A 23,256-nucleotide genomic window follows, 5' to 3' on the forward strand; every position below is an offset into this window, starting at 1 on the left:
AGTTTCAACTTTCAAGTCAGAAGCTCGAGACATTCCACTTCCTCCTCCAGTTTGTACAAGGTGGGGAACCTGGATTGAAGCCTGCACGTATTATAGCGAGAACATACAAGTGGTGAAACAAATCATGGATTCATTCGACAGCACTGAAGCCGCATCAATCAAAGCATCCCAAAAACTTACGGCAGATAGTGGAATTGAAGGGAAACCTGCTTACATAAAAGCAAATTTTGGATTTCTTCCTACTACCATAACCGCTCTGAAAAAGTAGGAAATGCCACTGGTGCAGCAGTTACAACTTGTGCTGAAAGTGGTGAACGATTGGGATCACGCGTGTGGCAAAGTGGGACAAGCTGTGTCTGAGAGGGTGAAGGAGGTTTTGGATCAAAATAAAGGGTATTAGACGATGTGTTCAATTGCTAAAATTTTGTCCGGTGAAACATTTTCTCTTTGTGTCGTTGACGATAGTGAATTCAATTCAAGTGATCGGTGGAGGTGGAGGTTGGAAATATAAACGATGTATTCGTTGTTCGTTCCAACTCTCACATTTTCTAATGAACTATTGGGACTTTTATGACTGAGAAATGTCCGTTTATTAAACATATATTATTTTCAAAATGCGTAACTCGAAAATGTATTTTAAAATGTCTGTTTTGCCAATATTAATAGTTTGAATTCATTTTGTTACCAAAGAAGAATAAAACAATACAGAAATCATAGAAAATCAAAGGTCTTTTTTTAAATTTTAAGTGATTTCTGCATATTTCAGGGCATAAATTAATTTTTATTTTGCATTCTTCGCTAACGTTATCGAGAGCATAGCGCCTGCTGCAGAATTTCACTCTGTTACAACCTCATAGGATATTGGCTTCAGGCTACCTGCTCTAACTGGTGTATTCCTCACCTGAAAGCATTCACCGTACCTGGTTTGTACTACTAGACGAACAAGGGTATAAAATTGGCCTCGTAGTTCCTTGAAGATACTTAATGAAAAAGCTGGAGATAGTGTTGTTTCGTTAAAACTAGTGGTTACTGTATGAAACGTGTTTCAGGTGACCTTGCTTCTTTGAATGCATTCCTTATTCCATAAAACAGGCTCCAGATGACCTTGATTAGTTATTCAACGGCAGGTGCTACCAACTGCATGCTCTGGTTTAGTGCACTTTCTAAAAGTTCGAATGCATGTAACGTCAAAATGGTTCTAGGTGGCCTTGTTTTGTATTATGGCTGGGGTAATCTGAAAGTTTGTGACGCGATGTTACCTAGAAACCGTGAAGTATTGATGCATGAACATGATCGAGAGACGTATCAAAATGGTGCGTTAGAGTATTGATTGTTGATGTGACCTAGCAAGCTGTGATATGAATTATTGAACGATGATCATGACTGAGACATACGGGGTCCGTAAATACAGTAGTGGCAACGTAGTCCGGACACTGGCAGGAGATCGGTCATGCGCAAAGAGGATATAGGAGCGGTTAGGTAGTGCTGTTGTGTAGTGTGCATTTGACGGGCATCCAGTTGGGAGTGTTGATCCTGTGTGGCGTTGAAGTGAAGAGTGTCGATTTCACCTCTCTTAAAGCATGTATTCAGAAGGTGATCAGCGTTCATGGATTAAAGTCGAGGTTGCCCGTGGTAAAAATGCATCAGAATGTTATCTAGAATCACGTGAAGCCTACGGCGAGTATGCGTTACCGTATAGGACGATTGCACGATGGGTCAAGGAGTTTCGTGCAGGTCGGAACGAGACTGAGGATTTGCACCGCACAGGTTCTCAAGATCAGACTGACATCGTGAGTGGTCTCGGTTTCGTAGACCGTCGATTGATTGTCCGGAAATTATCCGTAGTGCCATCGGTGCCCTGCACAGTAGGGCGCTCCGTCGCTGCCAACAGAGAACGCCTTGCCAACGGTCCCCAACGGCTTCCCGACATCTGGCAAAACGTAATGGACTTCGCGGGTGACTACATTCAAGGAATGTAATTAAATTGTACTTGTTAGTTTATTAAAATGCCACTACTTTACGAAAAGCTCTCATATTATCAAAGAGGGGTGTTACAGTACAGATGGTCGATGTGATGTTGCAGGCTGTGATGTGAAGTATTGATGGATGGCCATGACTGAAGGACATATTATCAAAGAGGGGCGTTATTCTACAGATGGTCGATGTGTTCTTGCTGGCTGTGATGTGAAGTATTAATGGATGACCATGACCAGGGGCGTTGGGTTACAGATCACTGATGTGAGCTTGAGCGTAGTCATGTGAAGTATTGATGAATTTTCATGCCTAAGACATTTTATCAAATGGGGCGTTAGTGTACAGATCATCGATGTGATCTTGCGGGTTGTCATGTGAATTATTGATGGATGGCCATGGCAGAGAAACATGTTATCAAAGAGGAGCGTTATACTATAGATGTTCGATGTGATCTTGTACGCGGTGATGTGAAGTATTGATGGATGGCCATGGCAGAAAGACGTTTTATCAAAGAGGAGCGTTATTAGTACACATGGTCGACGTAATGTAGGCTGTGTTGTGAAGTACTGAAGGATGGCCATGACTGAGAGACAAATAGAAGACTTTTATCAGACAGACCTCATCTCATGATACTGTAGAGAATCTGTGATTCCATTTGTGGTAGTTTCAAAGGTGTTTTAGTTAGTTCACCCCCTTTCGATGTACTTGTCGACTACAAATTCTGTACATATATCTCTCGAAGACGATTCGTTAGGTGAAAATGCACTGATCGTTACCAATTCGAGTTTTCTATATTGAAAGGCATATTTATGATCACTTGATTTCCTCAAAGAAAAGAATCCTGGTTAATCTGTGGACCGAACTACAGGTGGAGATGGGTGATTAAGACACTGGTTCCTTACCAGAGCCACGAACTAAATACATGAGTACAAATATGTTTGCCATCTCACTCTCCCCATTAAGTGGATATGCTTGTTCCATATCCAAGACAAATGACGAAGGGGGAGAACAATGTGCGGTTCAAGAAAGCAAGGAACAGTTTCTTGCGATCTGTGAGAGAACTTACAACTGTTCTCTAGTCGTTCTACCGTAGTTCTAATGCACACCCATTCTCTGGTTTATCTTGAGGGGAGGTCAGCTTCTAGAGATGCAAATTAACACATTACTGCATTTCCACTCAAGGAGACGTTGTGTTCTAGAGAACAGGTTCGAGCTATCTGACTCAGCCTAGGCAAGAGATATGCTTCATCCCCTGTGGGTGGGAGACGCATACGAAGAATACACCCTCGGTATCCCCTGCCTGTCCTAAGAGGCGACTAATAGGGGCGACCAAGGGATGATTGAAACAGAACCATGAAACTACTTGTGATTAGTACCATCACGCGGGGAACACCATGGGTCGTCTTTACTTGCGAGTTGTACCACTCTGTTGGGTACTAAATAGTTTTGTGATTAGTAGCTGTAGAGAGTGGTTCACTGTGGGTTTCCAGTACCTGTGATTAGTACCACTAAATGCGGAACACCACAGGCTTCCGTTGTCCGTGACTAGTACCATCCAGTGAGAAATACCACGGGTCTCGGCGTTGCCTGTGGTTAGTAACACAGTATGAGCGACACCGTGGTGGACCTTTATTACCTATGGTTAGTACCCACTATATGAACAACACCACGGGAGTACACTTAGCTGAGGAACACTATGGATTTGCGTTGCCTATGAGATTCGCCATTATGTGAGAAACACTAGAGGTCTGAGTTACCTGTACGACGTACAATACTTGTGAGTAGTACCATAATGGTTGGAACACCGTGAGTTTACGCTACCTTTGATTACTAGCGCAACCTGAGAAATACCATGGTTCTCCTTTACTAGCGATAAGTGCCATTATGAGGGACCGTTGACATGGATATTGAACTCCTTTAGACAACAGGAATCACCGATTCCGGATTGTGCTTTGGAAGCAGAGCGTGGTCAGTAATATTGTCTCTGGGGAGCTGAGGCATTGCGGCTCGGATCCACTGATTGTTTTAAATTCATCTTCATCATCACGTTTTGAATTTTGGTCAGTACTTTTAAAATTTTCATTGCATTTCCTCTCATTTCGTACCATTAGGGGCTGATGACCTGGATGTTAGGTCCCTCTAAACAACAAGCATCATCATCATCATCATCATCAGAGACATGCTTCAATTTGGACAACTGTAGTGTTACTGGATCCAAAGATCGGGAGAAGGTGAATAAACCAGGCAGTTCACTGGGACGGAGACGTTATACAGTGGCGTATGCTGGGATCAAGACGTGGACCACCAGTAGACTTACTTTTAGCTGGTTGATTTAGTGAATGTCAAACCTCAAGCGTTTTGAGTTGCAGCCGACAATCAGCGGAGAAGTGATGTGTTGTCAAGTCTGCTCCACACCTGATCGGTGGAGATACTAGACTAAGGTTTAGCAAATTAAAGTCCTTATCAAATAGAATTCCGGCTTTGTGGCTTTCGCTCCGATGACCCCGGTTCAATTCTCAGAATCATCCCTTTCGTATTGTGTTTGTCACTTCACCATTCATTTTTTCCTCACTAGATCGCCACCAAGCCTATACATATGTCATGCGCCATTACTTTTTTTTTATTCGTTGTGCCCAACTGTGGACCGCATTTGAACTTATTTTGCACAATATTTTTTCTTCTTTTCTTCCCAAAATCTCCATTTTTTTTCACTGTGTTCCTTTCTGCGTGTTTCTGTCTAGACAGTATTTTTTTCTTGTTGGTTTCTCTACAAATTTATGTTTTTTTACTAAGCTTCTAAATTTCATTCTATCTTGAATGGTTTCGTCCTCAATACCCATTTCTTATAGATCTTCATGAATTTCTGCTAACCAATTTTCAGGGTTAGAGCTAGATTTAGAATTTTCTTTGTCATCCTGTTGTTATCCATTCAGTGTAGGTGTCCGTAGAATTTTAGTCGTCTCTTTCTGATGGTCTCTGTGTTTTTTTTTTTTCTGTGAATTGAAAAATTTCGTGTGGTTTCTTCTTCATCCAAATTCCATTTTCCAACTTTGGTCCTAGGATTTCTCTGAGAATTTTCCTCTCTTGTTTCTCAATGTTTTTCACTTGTAACCTGCCGCCAAATGATCAGTGTTTCAGATGCATGAAGTGCCTCTGGTTTGATGACTGTATTGTAGTGTCGTAATTTTGCATTTTTTGATATACATCTTTTGTTGTATCTGTTCCATGTGATTTTGTAAGCCCTTTGCAGTTTAGCAGTTCTTTCTTTGTTAGCTTCCTGATTTAACCCTGCTGGCTGAATAATTTCACCTAGATACTTGAATTTGTCTACTTGGGAAAAGTGATTAATGGTTGATTGTCGAATCTTGATTTAGTTCCTTCCATAAACTGCGTCTTTTCAAATGAAATTTGAAGTCCGGTTTCTGCGGCTATTTCATGCAATTTTTCTGTGGAGTGGATTGCTTCTTGTCTGTTGTTCGAGAGGATCGCAAGGTCATCTGCGAAAGCTAAGCAATCAAGGTGAATTATTATTATTACTATTATTATTATTATTATTATTATTATTATTATTATTATTATTATTATTATTATTCGTCGTTCACTGGTTTATTAGATTCCTTGGAAGATCAGTGGTGGTGTCCGACCCATGATCACGGATTCGATTCCAATCAACAAAAGACAACACTAAACCCGAAAGACTGCATTCTATTTTAGCAGATCTACCTATAAAAAGAAGACTGTATTACTCCTACAATAGCAGCCCTGCAGTGCCTCCTGAAAGGACGCAGAAGTACTGTACATGGGAAGAAAATACCAGCACTTTGTTATCTGTATAATTAAGTCAGAAGAACGAGGCGAGGAAGTATATACGATGAGGAACGCTTGGTTGTTACTTAGTCCAGAATAAAGTAACGGTACGAAAAGTCAGGTTGTAATTTTCACCAAAAGGAAAAGTCCTCTCATTTTAAATTATATGGTTGATGGGATGAAAGTTCCGTATGGGGATCACAGTAAGTACCAAGGAATGATCTTCATTAGAGTAATCACATAAGCAAGGTTGTTAATAAAGGTTACAGATCTCTTCACATACTCATGAGATTACTTAGGGGTTATAGTAAGGATGTAGAGGAGAGGCCGTATAAGTCGCTGGTAAGACTAGCACAAGCAAGGAAGGCCTTTCTTAAGAAAGAAAGATTTGCTCACTTTAAACATTCATATAGGAATTAGAAAGATGTGTTTGAAGGCTTTCGTCTGGAGCGTAGCATTGTATGGAAGTGAATCAGGGACGATAACTAGCTCAGAAAGAAAAGAGGATGCTTTTGAAATGTGGTGTTACAGAAGAATGCCGAGGGTGAGATTAAGAGGTACTGAATCGAATTGGTGAGAAGAAATCAATTTAGCTAAATTTGACCAGAATAAGAGATAGAATGATAAGGCACATCTTTCGATACCCAGGACTTCTGCAGTTGGTTTTTCAGGGAAGTGCAGGTGGTAAGAACGGTAGGGGTAGACCGAGGTATGAATATGACAAGCAGATTAGAGCAGATGTAGGATGCAGCAGTTACGTATAAATAAAAATGTTAACACGGGATAGGGTGGCGTGGAAAGCTGCATCAAACCAGTCTATGGACTGATGACTCAAACAAGAAGACACCAATTGGAGTATTGTTCCATTGTTTGGTACCCACACCAGGTTTACTTGATTCAAGAACTGGAAAATATCCAAAGGAAAGTAGCAAGATTTGTTCTGGGTGATTTCCGACAAAAGAGTAGTGTTGCGAAAATGTTGCGAACTTCGGGCTGGGAAGACTTGGGAGTAAGGAAACGAGCTGCTCGACTATGTGGTCTGTTCCGAGCTGTCAGTGGAGAGACGGCGTGGAAAAACATTAGTAGACCTATAAGCTTGAGTGGAGCTTTTGAATTCGGAGGTTCATTTGGAATTCAAGAGGATGCATTTTGTCTAATAATTTATAGGCGAGGAGGAGTAAGGGATTGGAATGAATTATCAAGGGAAATATTTGTTATAAATTTCCAAATTCTTTGAATATGTTGAAGGAAATTCTAAAGTATACAATTGATATGGAATCTGCCATCTGTGTGAAACCTTACATGCCGATCATTGATTGATTGATTGATTGATTGATTCTACTTGAGTTCGGCTTTACTTACAAGGGGAGGCTATCGGTAACCGATTCGATCCATCTTTGGTACACTTGTAGAGCATGACCAGGAGTCTAAGAGGTGCAAGTAGTAAGGCGCAAATCTCAGCCGTTTCCGAGAAATTAATTAATGAAAAAATCCAATGCACTCACGTGCAAGCTATGTTTGCGAAAGAGACAACGAGTTCGTGGCGCAGCGGCAAGAACTCTGCTTCATAAACGCGGGATTGGTAGATCGAATCCCGCCGATGGACAGTTTATTTTTTCAAATATTTCACATGTCTCGCAAATGAAGGTGTCTTCTATAATGTCCATTTTCGAATCAATTTCAGTAAATTATTTTTTAGCGGGAAAAAGGATTCAGAAAAAATCGTACAGGAGCTATGAAAAATTAACACTTTTATTCCCAGTATTTTGTTCACCTTATTCTACCTCATTTTAATTCTCTATCGTGCTGTTCGCATGACCAATTATTGCACGAACTAGGGTAATATTGGTCATAGAAGCAGGGGAAACAATTATTGCGGCATCTTGCGCAAGTGATAAATGCCGTATTTTTGCATTTTTGTACGAATTTCTTCAGAACCTTCGATCCAGCGATCCCGCGCTTACGAAGCAGAGCACTTGCCGCTGCGCCACGAGTTCGTTGTCTCTTTCGCAAACATATCCTACGCATAAGTGCACTGGAATTTTTCATTAATTAATTTCTCGGCTCCGATTTGCGCCTTACTACTTGCACCTGTTGTACTCCTGGTCATGTCCTGCACGTGTGTCAAAGATGGATAGAATCGGTCATCCACGCGCCATAGCCTGTCCTTGTCATTATTTATCAAAGAGAAACACTATTCAATACCTGAACTCGCTACGCGGCCTTGAACTAACTTTGTACTCGTTGAAATCAAACCCTTTACTGCTTACAAATGCACAACACTTCTGTTTAAAGTGTTGCATAAACTTTAGGGGCACGGCACTTTGAAACCCCTAATATTTATGCAACTTTTCCTACTGAGCATACGTGTGGGCTCGTTGAAATCAGATCTATTACTGCTTATAAAAGCACAACGCTTCTGTTTAAAGTGTTGCATAAACTTTAGGGGCACGGCACTTTGAAACTCCTAATATTTATGCAACTTTTCCTACTGAGCGTAGGTGTGGGCTCGTTGAAATCTAACCTAGTATTGCTTATGATAAGTTTGATGCTATGGATGTCGAAAGATACTGTCCTGCCCTGTATCGTGCCGCTGTCTCGCCTCAATCCCCCTGGCGTGAAGGACCGGAACTCGTGGATCTGCTACGCCTGTGCTGGGTTACGTAAGTGAGATAATGACACAACACAGCAATGCAGTCCTCGGTGGGTGTAGTGTTTATAACACGATGTTGTATATATGTGTGTTAGAACAGTGATACGTGAGTACAGACATGGACAACTAGCATTCAGTGTGGGTGTATTGCAACCTTCGTCGTAAAACTTTCCTGTAAATAACATTACAGTTTATCTGTAAACTTCCAACGTTTACCTCGCTCTTCGTGTTTTAATCTCTGATTAGATATACAGAAGTAAAAAGTGAGTGCAGCTCAATTTGTTTGTTTTTTTCACATGAAAAGCCTGCGTAACACAATTTATCTAAACACTGTCCTGACAGCCAGAGATAGTCGGGTTGTGAACTAGGCTGTAAACACTATGTCGCCAGAAACATACCAAACCGGAAAAAATATTTCTGATGATAGGAGTGGAATTTGAACAATATTTCTGGAGATGATTTTAACTACCGGTACTGTATTCAAAATACATCAGTTCGCAAACAGTGAATGATCGCGAACTCCTGATCTTTTAACCCATTCTAGTCTGGGCCTTGATATCCCTTACAAATATTCTGGACTGGGCATTTGTGTCGTGATATGTGCCAGTTCCCTTTGAACCGCGTCATTGCCAAAAGTGTTCACTTTTTTTAAGACTGCTTGTACCGTGAAACACGTTAAAATATGCAAAGTCGAAAAAGTGCTCATTAAATCCGAAATTTGAAATGAATACGCACTAACCTCAAATACATGCAAATATGCATATATATATGCACTAAAGAATGAAACCTACAACCTGTTTTCCAGTCAGTGACCTGGTCAGGGATGGAATGAATGAAGCCCCCATCTTGCGGCGAGAATAGGAACTGTGCCGGCTGCCGAAGCCTGTCGCACTCCTCTGGGGCAATGATTAATGACTGACAGATGAAATTAAATTATAGTGGAGAGTGTTGCGGGAATGAAAGATGACAGTGAAAACAGGAGTATCCGGAGGAAAATCTGTCCCGCCTCCGCTTTGTCCAGCACAAATCTCACATGGAGTGACCGGGATTTGAACCACGGAACCCAGCGGTGGGAAGGTCGACGTGCTGCCGCCTGAACCACGGGAGCTTCATGTATGTACTATTAAACTTAATATTTCGTCCATTTTCACCTTCAAACGCTCTTTCTTGTCGATTTTGGAGGTTTACTTACCGGCAATAAAATATGTATTTATATACAAATCCGATGTCTATTTATCATTGCCCCAGAGGAGTGCGACAGGCTTCGGTAGCCGGCACAGTTCCTATCCTCGCCGCAAGTTGGGGACTTCATTCATTCCATCTCTGACCCAGTCGAATGACTGAAAACAGGCTGTGTATTTTCATTTTCATATAAACCATCTGAATTTTCAACAAATATCTTCACTGGTAATAAACAAATATTGGAGTTTTATCTTCAACGTGTTACTATCCGTATGCAGTGCAAGATTTCAGCAAATCAGGCTATTTTAGAGCTTCTGGCGGTTAGCAGTAAAGGGCCAAATTACATCACTGTGTTTGCCTGCAGTCGGTAAACTTGTAGAGTACACTAATTAGTGAAGTGGATTCCTCTGAGCACACTTTTTCTCCTTTATCAAAATTGCTTTTATATGAACTGCTTGCTCGCATAGAAGCTATCAAAATATTGAAATTGATTATACATTTAATTACGTCAATATGTTCATAGTTGAGTCGGAAGTCTGTTTGACGGGACGATGAATGATAGACTCTTACTTCATACCGCGCAGTAATTCCCTGTCGGCGGCGGAGGCAGTCAAGTAGTTTTCTTCCTGGTGTCGAAGACCGCTGTTCGGGGATGGTTATCATAGTGCACTAACCCACGAAAGTGTAATTACCATCGGAACACGGATTCGATACAGATAATATTATTATTAATAATAATAATAATAATAATAATAATAATAATAATAATAATAACGAACATCAGATATGAATCCAGATATCGTACAAAAAACCAGTACATGCAAAAAATAGAAAAATACTCCGCTAGAGATGGAAACGCCACAATTTAACAGGTGTCCTCTTTCAAATACCTTGGATAAATCACACTAACATGGGGACTAGACAGTAGGGCCAACATAGAAAGAGCCAATAAACTCTATCAGGCGTACAGACTAATGTCATCGCGTAATGCAAAATTACGACATTACAACACAGTTGATTTGCCGGAAGCTTTATACGCCTCAGAAACTATATCCCTTGGAGGCCACTCTAAAATTATAGAAATTGAAAAGCAAAAAAGGAAAATTCTCCAGAAATTGTATGGTTGCACGAGAGAAAATGGAATGTGGATTAAGGTGTGTTTTAACGTTTAGAAGGAAAATCCACAATTCTTAACCGATTTTTTTGAGTTTCGTACCATAAAACGAAAAATATTGGACTAACTGTTTCGTATAATGCAATCAAAATTTTATGCCTTATCTTCACCCAAAAATTTAGTTTTATGAAAAAAACACATAAATTTTCAAAATGTCATAGAATTTCCAAAAATGTTATAATCTTGAAATTGTTTTCACCAAGTTGAAGTATTTCAATGATAGAATGTTGTGAACTAGGATCTTCTAATTATCAAAAACAGGAAGGAAGCTAGACATAATTTTTGACAAACGTTTAAAAATAATTTATCACCCGTGTTACAATGGCTATAAAAAAATAACAATAACAATATTCACAATATTAAGAAAGTACTAGTTTACAACATTCCCACATTCGTTAGCTTTAATTTAATCTATCATTGATTTTTCTATCTCAATTTTAAGGATATTTAAATTTATTTGAAATGTGGGAAGGTGTGCAAAAAATTACATTCAAGGAAAACAGCACTGAAGTTTTAGGACTAAGTTATGAACATAATCCACTTATTTGGGCACCTAGAAACTTGCCTGCTCCATAGGTTGGACCCACTTTTAGAAGTTTCTTGTCTTCTTTTAGTTTTCTTCTGCCTCTCAAGTACTGCCTCCTCTGCTTTTGTTCTGCAGTACTTTGATTTGCACCTTTGTGCAACCGTACTGCATCAGCTTCAAGTACACCAGATGATGTGTACTTGCCAGGAGCAATTCCCATCCTCTTCAGTTTTTCTATTTCCACTCCGTTCTCCCAGTTGAAATGGCAAACAGCATCCATCACTCCTAATTTTAAGGTATCAAGCCCCACATTTATGTCTCCTTAGGACACCTTCTCCATACCATGGCATTGAATGACTTATTATTTTGAGTCAATCCACGCAAGGACTTAGCATTTCTGGGTCGGTGAATCACTCATATACAGGCTTCACTGCTTGAAGAATGCCAAACGACAGGCCTAGTTTGAATTAAAATTGTTCTATCTCATTCTTTGCTTTAGCTCACTGATATGAGCACCAGCTGTCAGTTCCTACAGGACACCAATGGTGGGTGGGACGGTCCTCTGTTGCTGTCAAATGGTACAATGTGGCCCATATGCCATTTGACATGGCGTGAATACTGCTTGTGTTGGAACGTAAAGCAATTCCAAATAATTTTGCATCTTATCGATGAGTGCTCCTGTCAGTTGCGGAATTCATAATCACAGTTGCAGCAAAATAATGCAAGGGACATTCCCCAACCAAATCTCAGAATTTCTAGGTTTTTTGCAAAAACTGTATTACAGCTGAAGCAACTAGGGCAGGCTAATGCAGATAATATACGTGTAAAGCACTCTATGTCAATAATGATATTGTAAATGTCACCAACACTATCAGACTCAATATTTACAGACGAAAGTTTGGACTGAGAATCACTAGCAAATCATTCCCTTACATTAGGCCTACCTTCCGTCTCACTATTTATACTGATAGCACAAGTAACACTGACATTCACCTTGCTATGTCTGTTTCCATGAAATTTTCTCTTTTTCTTTGCTCTACATCGGCTTTTAGAACCCATTTTATACACACTAACAGAGAAACAAACTCTTTGGTCACAATGTGAAAGACCACTTGGCCACAAGGAAGTTTTGTTTATATCCGTTGCCTATCAATGGAATAAAAGTCTTTGGAATATACAAGTATTGACATCTGTTAGTCAGAACTATGAACTATGTACTCAGGAGGGATGTCACACCAAAGAGGTAAATTTGAATAAGAAAATCTGACAAGATATTTACATGTAAGCAGGACGCTGCAGCCACGCCCCTTATCACGCGCGTACGTGGCTATTTAAATCTTATTTTCGGATACTTACCAAACCAAACCAAACCAAACCCCATGGCACTACAGCCCTTGAAGGGCCTTGGCCTGCAGATTACGAGGTGTCGTGTGGTCAGCACGACGAATCCTCTCGGTCGTTATTCTTGGCTTTCTAGACCGGGGCCGCTATCTCACCGTCAGATAGCTCCTCAATTCTAATCACGTAGGCTGAGTGGACCTCGAACCAGCCCTCAGGTCCAGGTAAAAATCCCTGACCTGGCCGGGAATCGAACCCGGGGCCTCCGGGTGAGAGGCAGGCACGCTACCCCTACACCACGGGGCCGGCATTCGGTTACTTACAGTTGGAATATATGTATGAATTATATCTCATTTTGAAGTAGAGATTTCAAGCTTTCATTTCCAGTGAAATAATTAAAATGGCATTTTTGGGCGAAAAAGGCGATTGAACGTTAATACATACCTTCAGAGGAAAACAGCGGACCTGTACTCATTAACTGACAGGTTCACTGATGCCGCACGCAAGAGACGCCTGAAATTCTATAGAATGGACATCGACAGACTCGCCAAAATATTATTTAAAGTAATCAACTCAAAGAAGGTCAAAATGAACTGGCTAGAAGAAACTAAGGCGGACCTCCAATAAATGAATATCACGGGTGACATCATAGAAGATCGTGTACCCTTTAGTACAATAATAGCCAAGCACAAATTCGTGGAGAAATCTCAACAGAAAACTGGTAGGAATTGATGCACAGAACTCAAGATGCAACCCAGTGCATTCAAGAAGAGATTTATGGAGGATAAGGAGACGAAAACAGTCAGGTCAACAACGAACAAGTTCAAACGCACTCTTTGAACGGGTATATCGAAGAAATAATAATAATAATGAAGACAACAGGCGGAAAAAGCAGGCTTCCAGATCTTTCTGGAGAAAACTCAATTCATTACTAACATCAAGCCAGAACCAAGAGAGCTAAAAGCAAACCAGAGGACAATCAAACGGACAGATAAGTTTAAATATCTTGACGAGTGGATAGAACCAAACATGTGTGAAAAAGGAATTTCAACGCCGCGCTTGAATAAAATGGAAATGGGTTATCAATTGACCAAACGATTTTACAACAAAATCCATATCCTTGAATGCAAACCTCAGACATGATTGAACTGTCGTAAGAACAGAGGCTTTATATGCAGCGTAAAAGGGCCTGATAGAAAAATTAGAAATTAGGAAAGGAAGAGGAAAATTCCTGGCACAGTTAGAGACAAAGACGAATAAAGAAGTCGGTATAACAATGAGCTGTATACTCACGTCCAGTAGATCTCTGATGTCATGCGGAGAAAGAAGTTTTTTAAAGGCCATTTGCTAAAAATGAAACAAATACGATTATCAAACCAGGTCTTTACATATTTTAAAGATAGGAAGACCCAGCCAGCTTGGTTCAAGGAGATGAAAAGGGACTTACAGCAGATGTGAACCACTTATGAAGATACAAGAGCACGTAACCCACTCAGGAGGAAACTAAAAGACCACCAGGGTTTTCAAGAAAGGGGGAAGTTTAAGACGGGAATGACGTGGACGGAGGAAAGTAAAGACCAACTCCGGTTACGAATGAAGGAGCACTGGGCAAACATCAAAGCCCAGAGAAGACAGCCGAAGTAACGTGATCCCTAGCAGGGCGATACGATTGTTATAATAACAATAACTAACAAATGTACGGTATTCTACATTGTACACGAATTTATCCGTAAATTACAGTAAAGGCAGTGAGTAAGATTATATTAAATCGCATGCCTCTTAGCACTATCCTAGAAACAAAACGGGGAGGACGGAGTACGTTGTTTCCAATGTAAGGTAGGCATTGGGGAAGTTTTGTTGATAATGACAGGCGACATTTCCTACTGTCAATCACAATCGAGTTCGGCAGTTTCTACTATAACGGCAGGCTCATCTAGCAACTGTCATTCACAATAGATATGGAGAGTTTTCAGTATAAAGACAGGTCCTTTTTCGTAATGCAAGTCGCAGTAGACTTCGTAAGATTTGATTATAACCCAGAAATGCAGCGCTATCGAACGTATCAACAATCGAGACACGACAATAAGTCATACGACCAAAGTTGTCATCTCCAAATAGAACAGCGATTATGCTATTTGGTTTTTTTTTAATACGACTTACCGTTTAGCCACCATTTATCCTGAAACAAAGGTCTGCAACGTCATTAAAATTGCATCCATATTTCGATATTTTCCGGGGCCAAAAGTATTACATTTGCATAGCTTGGAATATTTCCTCAAAGAAAAGTGTCCAAGTTTCGGGATTAGCACTCTCATACATACGGAGTAATTAAGGAAGAAAATAATAAAGTTAAGAAAGTTCAAATTAATAACAAAATAACTGAGGACAGCCGATTATGACAAATATATAGCCTAAATACCAAATGAATGTATTGGAAAATCAAATACTCAGCACTAAATTATGCTGGTATGAGTTACGGATATAAGAAAGCTGTAACAGAGGATAAATTTAGGCGCAGGGATTCTTAGGTAAACAGATGAGATGACTAATGGTGTTATTACAAGCTATTCGAGGACGGTTGTAACCTCCAACGATATTCCGCCAATATCCCGCAGAATGGCCGATTGACGTCTCTCTTGCTTTCTTACCCAAGGAACAACCACGAATTTACAGGAATTATGACGAAAATGGCAATACGTTACTTCCCTGCTGGTAAGCAGTCAGAGACGTTGCCATGGTAACCTGTAGGTTCGTTTTCGGTCTGTCGGTCACTCAATGCAGAGCATGGTACCAGCAGAAGACAGTAATTTTCTTCGTCATTTGAAGAGAAATTTGACATACAGTCCACGGAGTTTACAGAAAATCAATAGTATAAGAGAAAATGGTGGAATACCGTTCTGGTTTTCCTACAAACCCCCCATCTATTCAAAGATTTTTAAATGATATGCATGTCAAAACTTTCCCCGGGATGGGTATACTCTAAATATGACGTTTGGTCGAGACCTATCAAGCCGTTTCGCCGTGATGGTGGAAGAGACAGACAAAACCACAGACACGAAAAATAAAAACCACGATTCGGTCTTGAGTTGACCTAACACGGATAAATATTTGAAAAATTGGCAAAACAAACGAAATTACAGACAGCGGACCGCCTACAACTTTATTTATATAGATGATGATAATAATAATAATAATAATAATAATAATAATAATAATAATAATAATAATAATAATAATAATAATCTGCCGTTGAATTAATGATAGTAAAGTACATTTTAATTATTTTCAGGGAACAAATACTTCGGAACCATAACATATGGAAGATACTCAAAATAAAATGTTAAATTGTGTAAATATATGCGAGTTTTCCATAGATAGAACACTAGACTAGATGTGCTGTTAAACTCTCGGGTAGGTGTGATACCATTCCTCGTACACTCTATGTCTCAGTTTTGATGGCGTATGAGTTTTTAACCCCTCTCTTATCTTATCAGTGACATAAACATGTGCGTGATAAGAGTGGAAGTAGTATTAACGTGCCACGCTGTGCTACAGAGAAAAATATTTACGACGTTCCTTGTTATGGTCTGTCCTCATTGTTGATCCGTCTCAGTCTTGTCGAGACTGTGGACGAGCGTGTTAATGGATGAGTATTCTCCACTGCCAGATGAAGGTATGTCTTGCTTGTCTCTAAGGAAAATGAGTTTTAGGCACTAATTACGTCAGAATGCAAGGCGTAAGTACCACTAGCCGCTCTGCCGTTACGTCGGCGAGTTGCATAAATTTAGGGGTTCTGAGAGTTCAGGTCGACAATATTTATACGCCTTGATTAAATACCTTTACATTCTTACCTTTTATTGCGCGGGTAGGAGGTACTTGTGCCTTGATTAAATACATTTGTATTCTTACCTTTTATTGGGCGGGTAGGAGGCACTTGTGCCTTGATTAAATACATTTGTATTCTAACCCTTTATTGGGCGGATAGGAGGTACTTGCGCCTTGATTAAATACATTTGTATTCTAACCTTTTATTGGGCGGGTAGGAGGTACTTGCGCCTTGATTAAATACCTTTGCATTCTTACTTTTATTGGGCGGGTAGGAGGTACTTGCGCCTTGATTAAATACATTTGTATTCTAACCTTTTATTGGGCGGGTAGGAGGTACTTGTGCCTTGATTAAATACATTTGTATTTTAACCTTTTATTGGGCGGGTAGGAGGTACTTGCGTCTTGATTAAATACATTTGTATTCTAACCTTTTATTGGGCGGGTAGGAGGTACTTGCGCCTTGATTAAATACCTTTGCATTCTTACTTTTATTGGGCGGGTAGGAGGTACTTGCGCCTTGATTATATACATTTGTATTCTAACCTTTTATTGGGCGGGTAGGATATACTTGCGCCTTGATTAAATACCTTTGCATTCTTACTTTTATTGGGCGGGTAGGAGGTACTTGCGCCTTGATTAAATACATTTGTATTTTAACCTTTTATTGGGCGGGTAGGAGGCACTTGCGCCTTGATTAAATACATTTGTATTCTAACCTTTTATTGGGCGGGTAGGAGGTACTTGCGCCTTGATTAAATACATTTGTATTCTAACCTTTTATTGGGCGGGTAGGAGGTACTTGCGCCTTGATTAAATACATTTGTATTCTAACTTTTTATTGGGCGGGTAGGAGGTACTTGCACCTTGAATAAATACCTTTGCATTCGTACCTTTTAGTAACTAAAAACCCTTTCTCTACTTGTCATTAGGGAAGACAGAGTTGCTGTCTTTTGTTGGTTTTCTCGGGTGAATGTCAACAATCGAATCATACAAGGGATCTAGAAGAGCTGGAAATTTCGGTTTAATGGTAGAGACACGTGGCACTATAAGTAGGTTTTATTTACGAAATTCTCGAACATTTTCGGCCTACAAAAGTCCAGATTCGATCTTGTAGTTGCCGCTGTACGAACATATTTTCTATTTTTAAATTACATCTGTATTAGCAGTAGTTTTCTTCATATTCCCGCAATGTCCTAATAACAAGTGTATTGTTCTTTAATATATATACTAGAGGACCTGTGCTGCTCTGCAACATTCGTTATAAATAGGTCAAATAACGTGTCTTAATATTCATATCTTAGTCATATTTATTTGCCTGCCCTATTCTATGTTTTTATGAACATTTAATAAGATGTCCGTTATGGTACGCCGCAGTCCGTAATCAGAATTAATCCATTCGAACGTCATCATGTCATCTGTTTGTTAAAAATCTGTCCATATATTAGCCCTTTTTTATCCTGCAGTTCTTGATGCAAAACTTGGCATTATGTCGTAGAAGGAAATAGTATTTTTAATAGCAGTTCTTCTATTTAGCACGGTTGCCTTGTGACCTCCTAGGTTAGCCTTGATGGAGCGTTTTTTGCTAGGAGAGAACTTTTTAAGATACATGGCCCTCACTTTTTCTAGCGTAGGTAGATTATCCTTCGATAGGTGTTGCCAGATAATGTCTAAGGCGTATGTCATGATGGGGTCTGTTTGTACGTAGACTTTTTTCTCTTAATGACATGTAAGCTATTAGGAACGCTCTGCCATCTATTGAATATATTTGGAATTTGGGAAAGTTTAGAGAATCAAATAGTATCTAGCAGGGAATAGTATTATTCCGTGATCAGAGGAAGTGTATACCCTCTGGCTTGACAGGTAGTAATCAAACATAGGTACATGCAATGACAGTACTAAGGATGAAAATCACAGAATATTAATGAAAGTGTTAGTCGCTTAGCAACCTGCTAAGTACAGAATATATTGCGGATTAGAGTAAGCCTTCGCCTGCAATTGTTGGAGTGATCAATTAATAAGTTGATTTTATGATTACTCGAAGTTGGCTGAACTTAGACACCCAGCAATATCTCACGATTCACTGGCAGGTAATTACGGAGATAATAAAAGAAAAATGAAGCAGATCGGTCCAGTGTTACGTACGGACGGATTTGCCAAATTTATTTTTAGTAAACTCTTTTAATATACTGTATAGATTGTATTTCCAAATGCTGAATGCTGTAGACCAGTAGTTCTCCAACTGTGGTTCGCGTGCCCATATGGGTACACCAGAGACTTTTCAGTGGTGTATGTGAGCAGCGTTCAGGGGGAAAAATCAATAAAAACTAATGTGTTCAAATAAATAAAATATCTAAATTCATAGAGCCACGCGCTGTTTAAATTTCAGCTGGACTATGACGCATTACAAAACTTTCCCACGCCATGCAAACACAGCCATCGCATTGAAATGCTGATGGTTTGCAATGTCTGAATTCCAGAATTAAGATCCCGAAAATGTTTCATCCTTACTTATTAATTTGATATTGAGGCTAAAATCTCGCGTTTTGTGAAACTTTCGTACAAACACGGTATCCTGCATTACTTTAGCATCATTGTATTAGCAGGAACGAGTGGCTCAGACAGTTGAGGCGCTGGTCTTCTGACCTCAGCTTGGCAGGTTCGATCCTGCCTGAGAGCGGTGTAATTTGAAGGTGCTCATATACGACAGCCTCGTGTCGGTAGATTTACTGACACGTAAAGGAACTCTTGTGGGACTAAATTCCGGGACGTCGGCGTCTTCGAAAACCGTTAAGGTAGTTAGAGGGACGTAGAGCAAAACACATTAATTAAATTATCATTGTATTATACGTCATACAGACATAAACTCTTAAAAATCTTGTTTTGTTATAAGAAAGAATGTATTTAATTTCACAATCTCTTATTTACGATGTGTATTTAAAATAATAGTTTATAATAAATTAAAAATGCCTTCGTAAATAGCGAGGTGTTCATATCTTCTTAAAACTATCACTTAGGGATTTTTTGTGGGGGCGTGGGATTACGTTGAACTTTTAGCCATGAGTGAGGAGTGCAATCTCATAAGATTTAGGACTTCTGAGAATCTGCTGTAAGCTGTGTAAATACTTTCAAATTGACGATGTGAAATCTTTTGAACAGGTCACCCGCTGTGAGTGGGGGACGCAGACGAAGAATACACCCAAGGTATATCTACATTATATCTCGAAAAACGTAACATGTTACAGGCGCGAAAATTGGCATTCAGTATCTCCTTTCTGAAATTTCACTTAAGGTGGCAATAAAAGTAAGTGAAGGAGGAGTTGGTAAAAATTGGCATTTGGAATCTCCTTCAAAAATCAAGAAACACGTAGTTTTTGGTTTTCGGAAAATCCACTTAAGGGGTAGCGAAAAGTGAAAAAGGAGTTGAATTATTTTAATGAGGATAAGTATCACAAAAAACTGAAGATGTTACAGGCGTGAACATTGGTCTTTTCCGGAAAGTCCACCTTAGGGACGTCGATGGGGGAGGGGGTAAAAAGAAACAAAAAGAGCCACCTAGGACGCACGGTTCCTTTTCCTGCCCATTTCCTTGAAATGCACGCGGGCGAAGCACCGGGTTACAGCTAGTATTAGAATAAATGTCTAAATTCATACTCTTACTGGATAATTTTTATGTCTCCTTTTTTCTGGCACTGTCCTTTTTTAATAGTTAGGTCCCCTTATTTTGTCTAGATGCATCTGGTCATCTTATCCTGGCGTAAGTTTTAGGGGATTACGGGAAAACCGTTCCCAGGTAGTTAACGAGCTAGGTGGTACGAAATGTCCAGACACCAGAACGAAAATCCGGTAATATATTTCTTGCAGTACTGAACCTGACATGACAGAAACTTTTTGGTCAGAGTTCTAAGCTGAAATATTATCAGTATCTTTTTATCACACAGTGGTTTTTCAGGAGGCATATCATTACCATATCCTTCCTTCTGCCATGATATTCCTTAACTTGTACAACTTGGTTTCATTTTTCCTTGCGGTTCTTCCCAGTATTCCATGCTCTGCCTCTTTCGCTCTATTTACTTGAATTTTCCTTAATTGATGCCGTTTGTGTAAAATGTGTGGTTTTAGTTTTATGCGCTAGTAGGGCTTATTTTGTGCAGATGTGTCTTTTGTGAGTAAGGTACAGCCTGTTCGCGTGTTGTTCAAGTGGGAAACCACGGAAAACCACCTTCAGGCCTGCCGAACCCACCATCTCCAGAATGCAAGCTCACAGCCGCGCGTCGGCCAACTCGTCCGGTGTTATTGACTCAGATGTACAATTTATTTCTCCTCCTGAAGATAAAGACAGTGATAGTGATCTCACGTGTTGTGTTCTCGTTTAACATAGAATGACTTTCAGACAACTCTCTCTCTCTCTATCTCTATCTCTCTCGCTCTGTGTGTGTGTGTGTGTGTTTTCTATGCTCAGAAACTTATACATATGCGTTGCAGAGACGTAGGGTTATCTATACTAACATAAATAGACCCCGTGTGGGTGGGGAACGTAGATGGATTCATCCACGGTATCCCATGCCTGTCGTAAGAGGCGACTAAAAGGGGCGACCAAGGGATGATTGAACTAGAACCATGAGACTACTTAGTACCATCACACGAGGAACACCATGGGTCGCCTTTACTTGCGAGTAGTACCACTATGTTAGGTACACAATAAGTTTGTGATTAGTAGCAACAGAGTGTGTATCGGTATGAGTTTTACCGTAGCCGTGATTAGTACCATTGTGACCGAGCTCGATAGCTGCAGTCGCTTAAGTGCGGCCAGTGTCCAGTATTCGGGAGATAGTAGGTTCGAACCCCACTGTCGGCAGCCCTGAAGATGGTTTTCCGTGGTTTCCCCATTTGCACACCAGGAAAATGCTGGGATTGTACCTTAAGGCCACGGCCGCTTCCTTCCCACTCCCAGCCCTTCCCTGTCCCATCGTCGCCATAAGACCTATCTGTGTCGGTGCGACGTAAAGCAACTAGCAAAAAAAGTTCCATTGTGCGGAACACCGTAAGTCTACGTTACACATGGTATTTCTCATGTAGCGGTGTTAATCATGTTTCTTTCTTTCCTAGCGGTAAGTACCATTATGAGGGGCCGTTGATTTGGATTTTGGACCTTTTTAAACAAGCATCATCGATTCAGGATTTTGCTTTGGAAGCAGAGCGTGGTTGGTATATTCTGTTGTGGGTCGAATCCACTGAAATTCGTAATCATTGTTCGTCTCATTTCTTGAATTCTAGTCAGTGGATCGAGTTTGGAATTATCTTTTACTTTCAATATTTTAAGCTGGATTGTTTTAAATCCATATTCATACATTCATTCCTCATCACGTTTTGAATTCTGGTCAGTGGACGAGTTTTGAACTTTCGAATTGTCATTAAATTTTGTCTCATTTCGTACCTTGATGTTAGGCCCCTTTAAACAACAATCATCATCATCATCATCATCATCAACATAAAGAGAGATTGTGAGTTTGCTTGCATGTAAGGGGTAATCTAAGAAACTACTGGACCTATTTTAAAATGTCTTTCACAATTTGAAATAAAATATAATTCCTGTGAACATAGGCTATGTATCATTCCAGAATATGAAATGGTTCCCACGAGAATCCTGTCTGAAGAAAAAGTGTTCATAAAATCACCAGGCGTAGAATACGTTTCTGGAATAATGAAACGACAAAAAAGTATATTGTATTTCCCGACCGCATTGTAACGAAAAAAAGTTGAACGTTTATTTCGAAAACGACACAAACATTTGAATGAGAAATTGTATGTATAATACAGTAATCCTCTCATTAATACTTAATTTGGAATAATTACAATAAAGGGACATCGCATTCGTCTCGAAGGAATAGTTTTTCACATTTCCAACTGGAATCGTGGAGGATGTTCAGATGAAGGATTTTGGATAGAAAATCCTGGGTCGGGACTAAATAATGGAAATGAAGGAAGCCGTTGACAACTATACTCAAGATTTTTAGGCTGTAATAGGTTAGTACGCAGCCTGCTCTTCCATAATTTAGTGAGAGTAACATAGATTCCAGGGGTTCTGATAGGCCGTACTCCTAATGTTAATGCAAATCTTATAGCACAACCGTTCTGCAAGGTAGTATATGCTAGTCATTCACTTCAGTAAGCTTGCATTTTAGCCTGTTACTCTCTAAAAATCCGACCTCCAATGATAACAGTTGTGATAGTACATATATCACACCCTCGCACTACATGTAGAAGCGAGAGATATTATTGACAATATTCGATTTATTATTATTATTATTATTAGAGCTGTCGATCGGTTAAAAATTTTGATCGGCTAACGGAATGCCTTTCATCGATTAATCGCTTGATTAATCGAAATGTAATCGGGTTCGCACAGTATCCTTGATGGCTTTATTTAAACTTAATAAACTGTAGAGTGTGGGCTGCACCCCGAAAATTGTCGTACTTTGCTCTGTCACCTTACAGCAATCGGCTTTTTTTTTTTTAAATCGGGAGATTTCAGAGATTTTCCCTCTCATCGGTTCATAACCCATGTTTGTAATCGTTGTTCTCCAATAACAGCCACACACGAACTGACGGTTAAATTGTCACGTTTTGTACTGTGTCTTTCTAGCAATTGGTATCTGTCCATTTTCACATTACCTGGAAATATTTGGAAATTCCTTAATGACAGTGTCTTCGGTTACCTTCCCCACATCTATCCATTATGCCGCCAGACTGTGGTTTTGTAATGATCCGCAATAT

The 23,256-nt window shown here is 39.9% G+C and overlaps 1 protein-coding gene across 5 annotated transcripts in view; it reads left to right on the forward strand.

The window, feature by feature from the left end:
* mtd (mustard) overlaps positions 1-23,256 on the forward strand; it is a 952,680-nt gene that overhangs the window by 431,389 nt on the left and 498,035 nt on the right. The window contains exon 1 of one of the 5 annotated variants that reach the window (XM_068230248.1): positions 8,490-8,608. The exons of 3 other annotated variants lie outside the window; for them this stretch is intronic. Coding sequence is in view for 1 of the 2 variants with exons in the window: in XM_067157995.2 (XP_067014096.2) it covers positions 16,297-16,327 (31 nt within the window). In the remaining variant the exon portion in view is untranslated. Of the gene's footprint in view, positions 1-8,489; positions 8,609-16,276; positions 16,328-23,256 lie in introns of those variants that run through there. One more of the 5 variants, XM_067157995.2, reaches the window with a different exon arrangement.

This window comes from Anabrus simplex, chromosome 14 (assembly GCF_040414725.1).
Source record: "Anabrus simplex isolate iqAnaSimp1 chromosome 14, ASM4041472v1, whole genome shotgun sequence".
Taxonomy (NCBI): domain Eukaryota; kingdom Metazoa; phylum Arthropoda; class Insecta; order Orthoptera; family Tettigoniidae; genus Anabrus; species Anabrus simplex.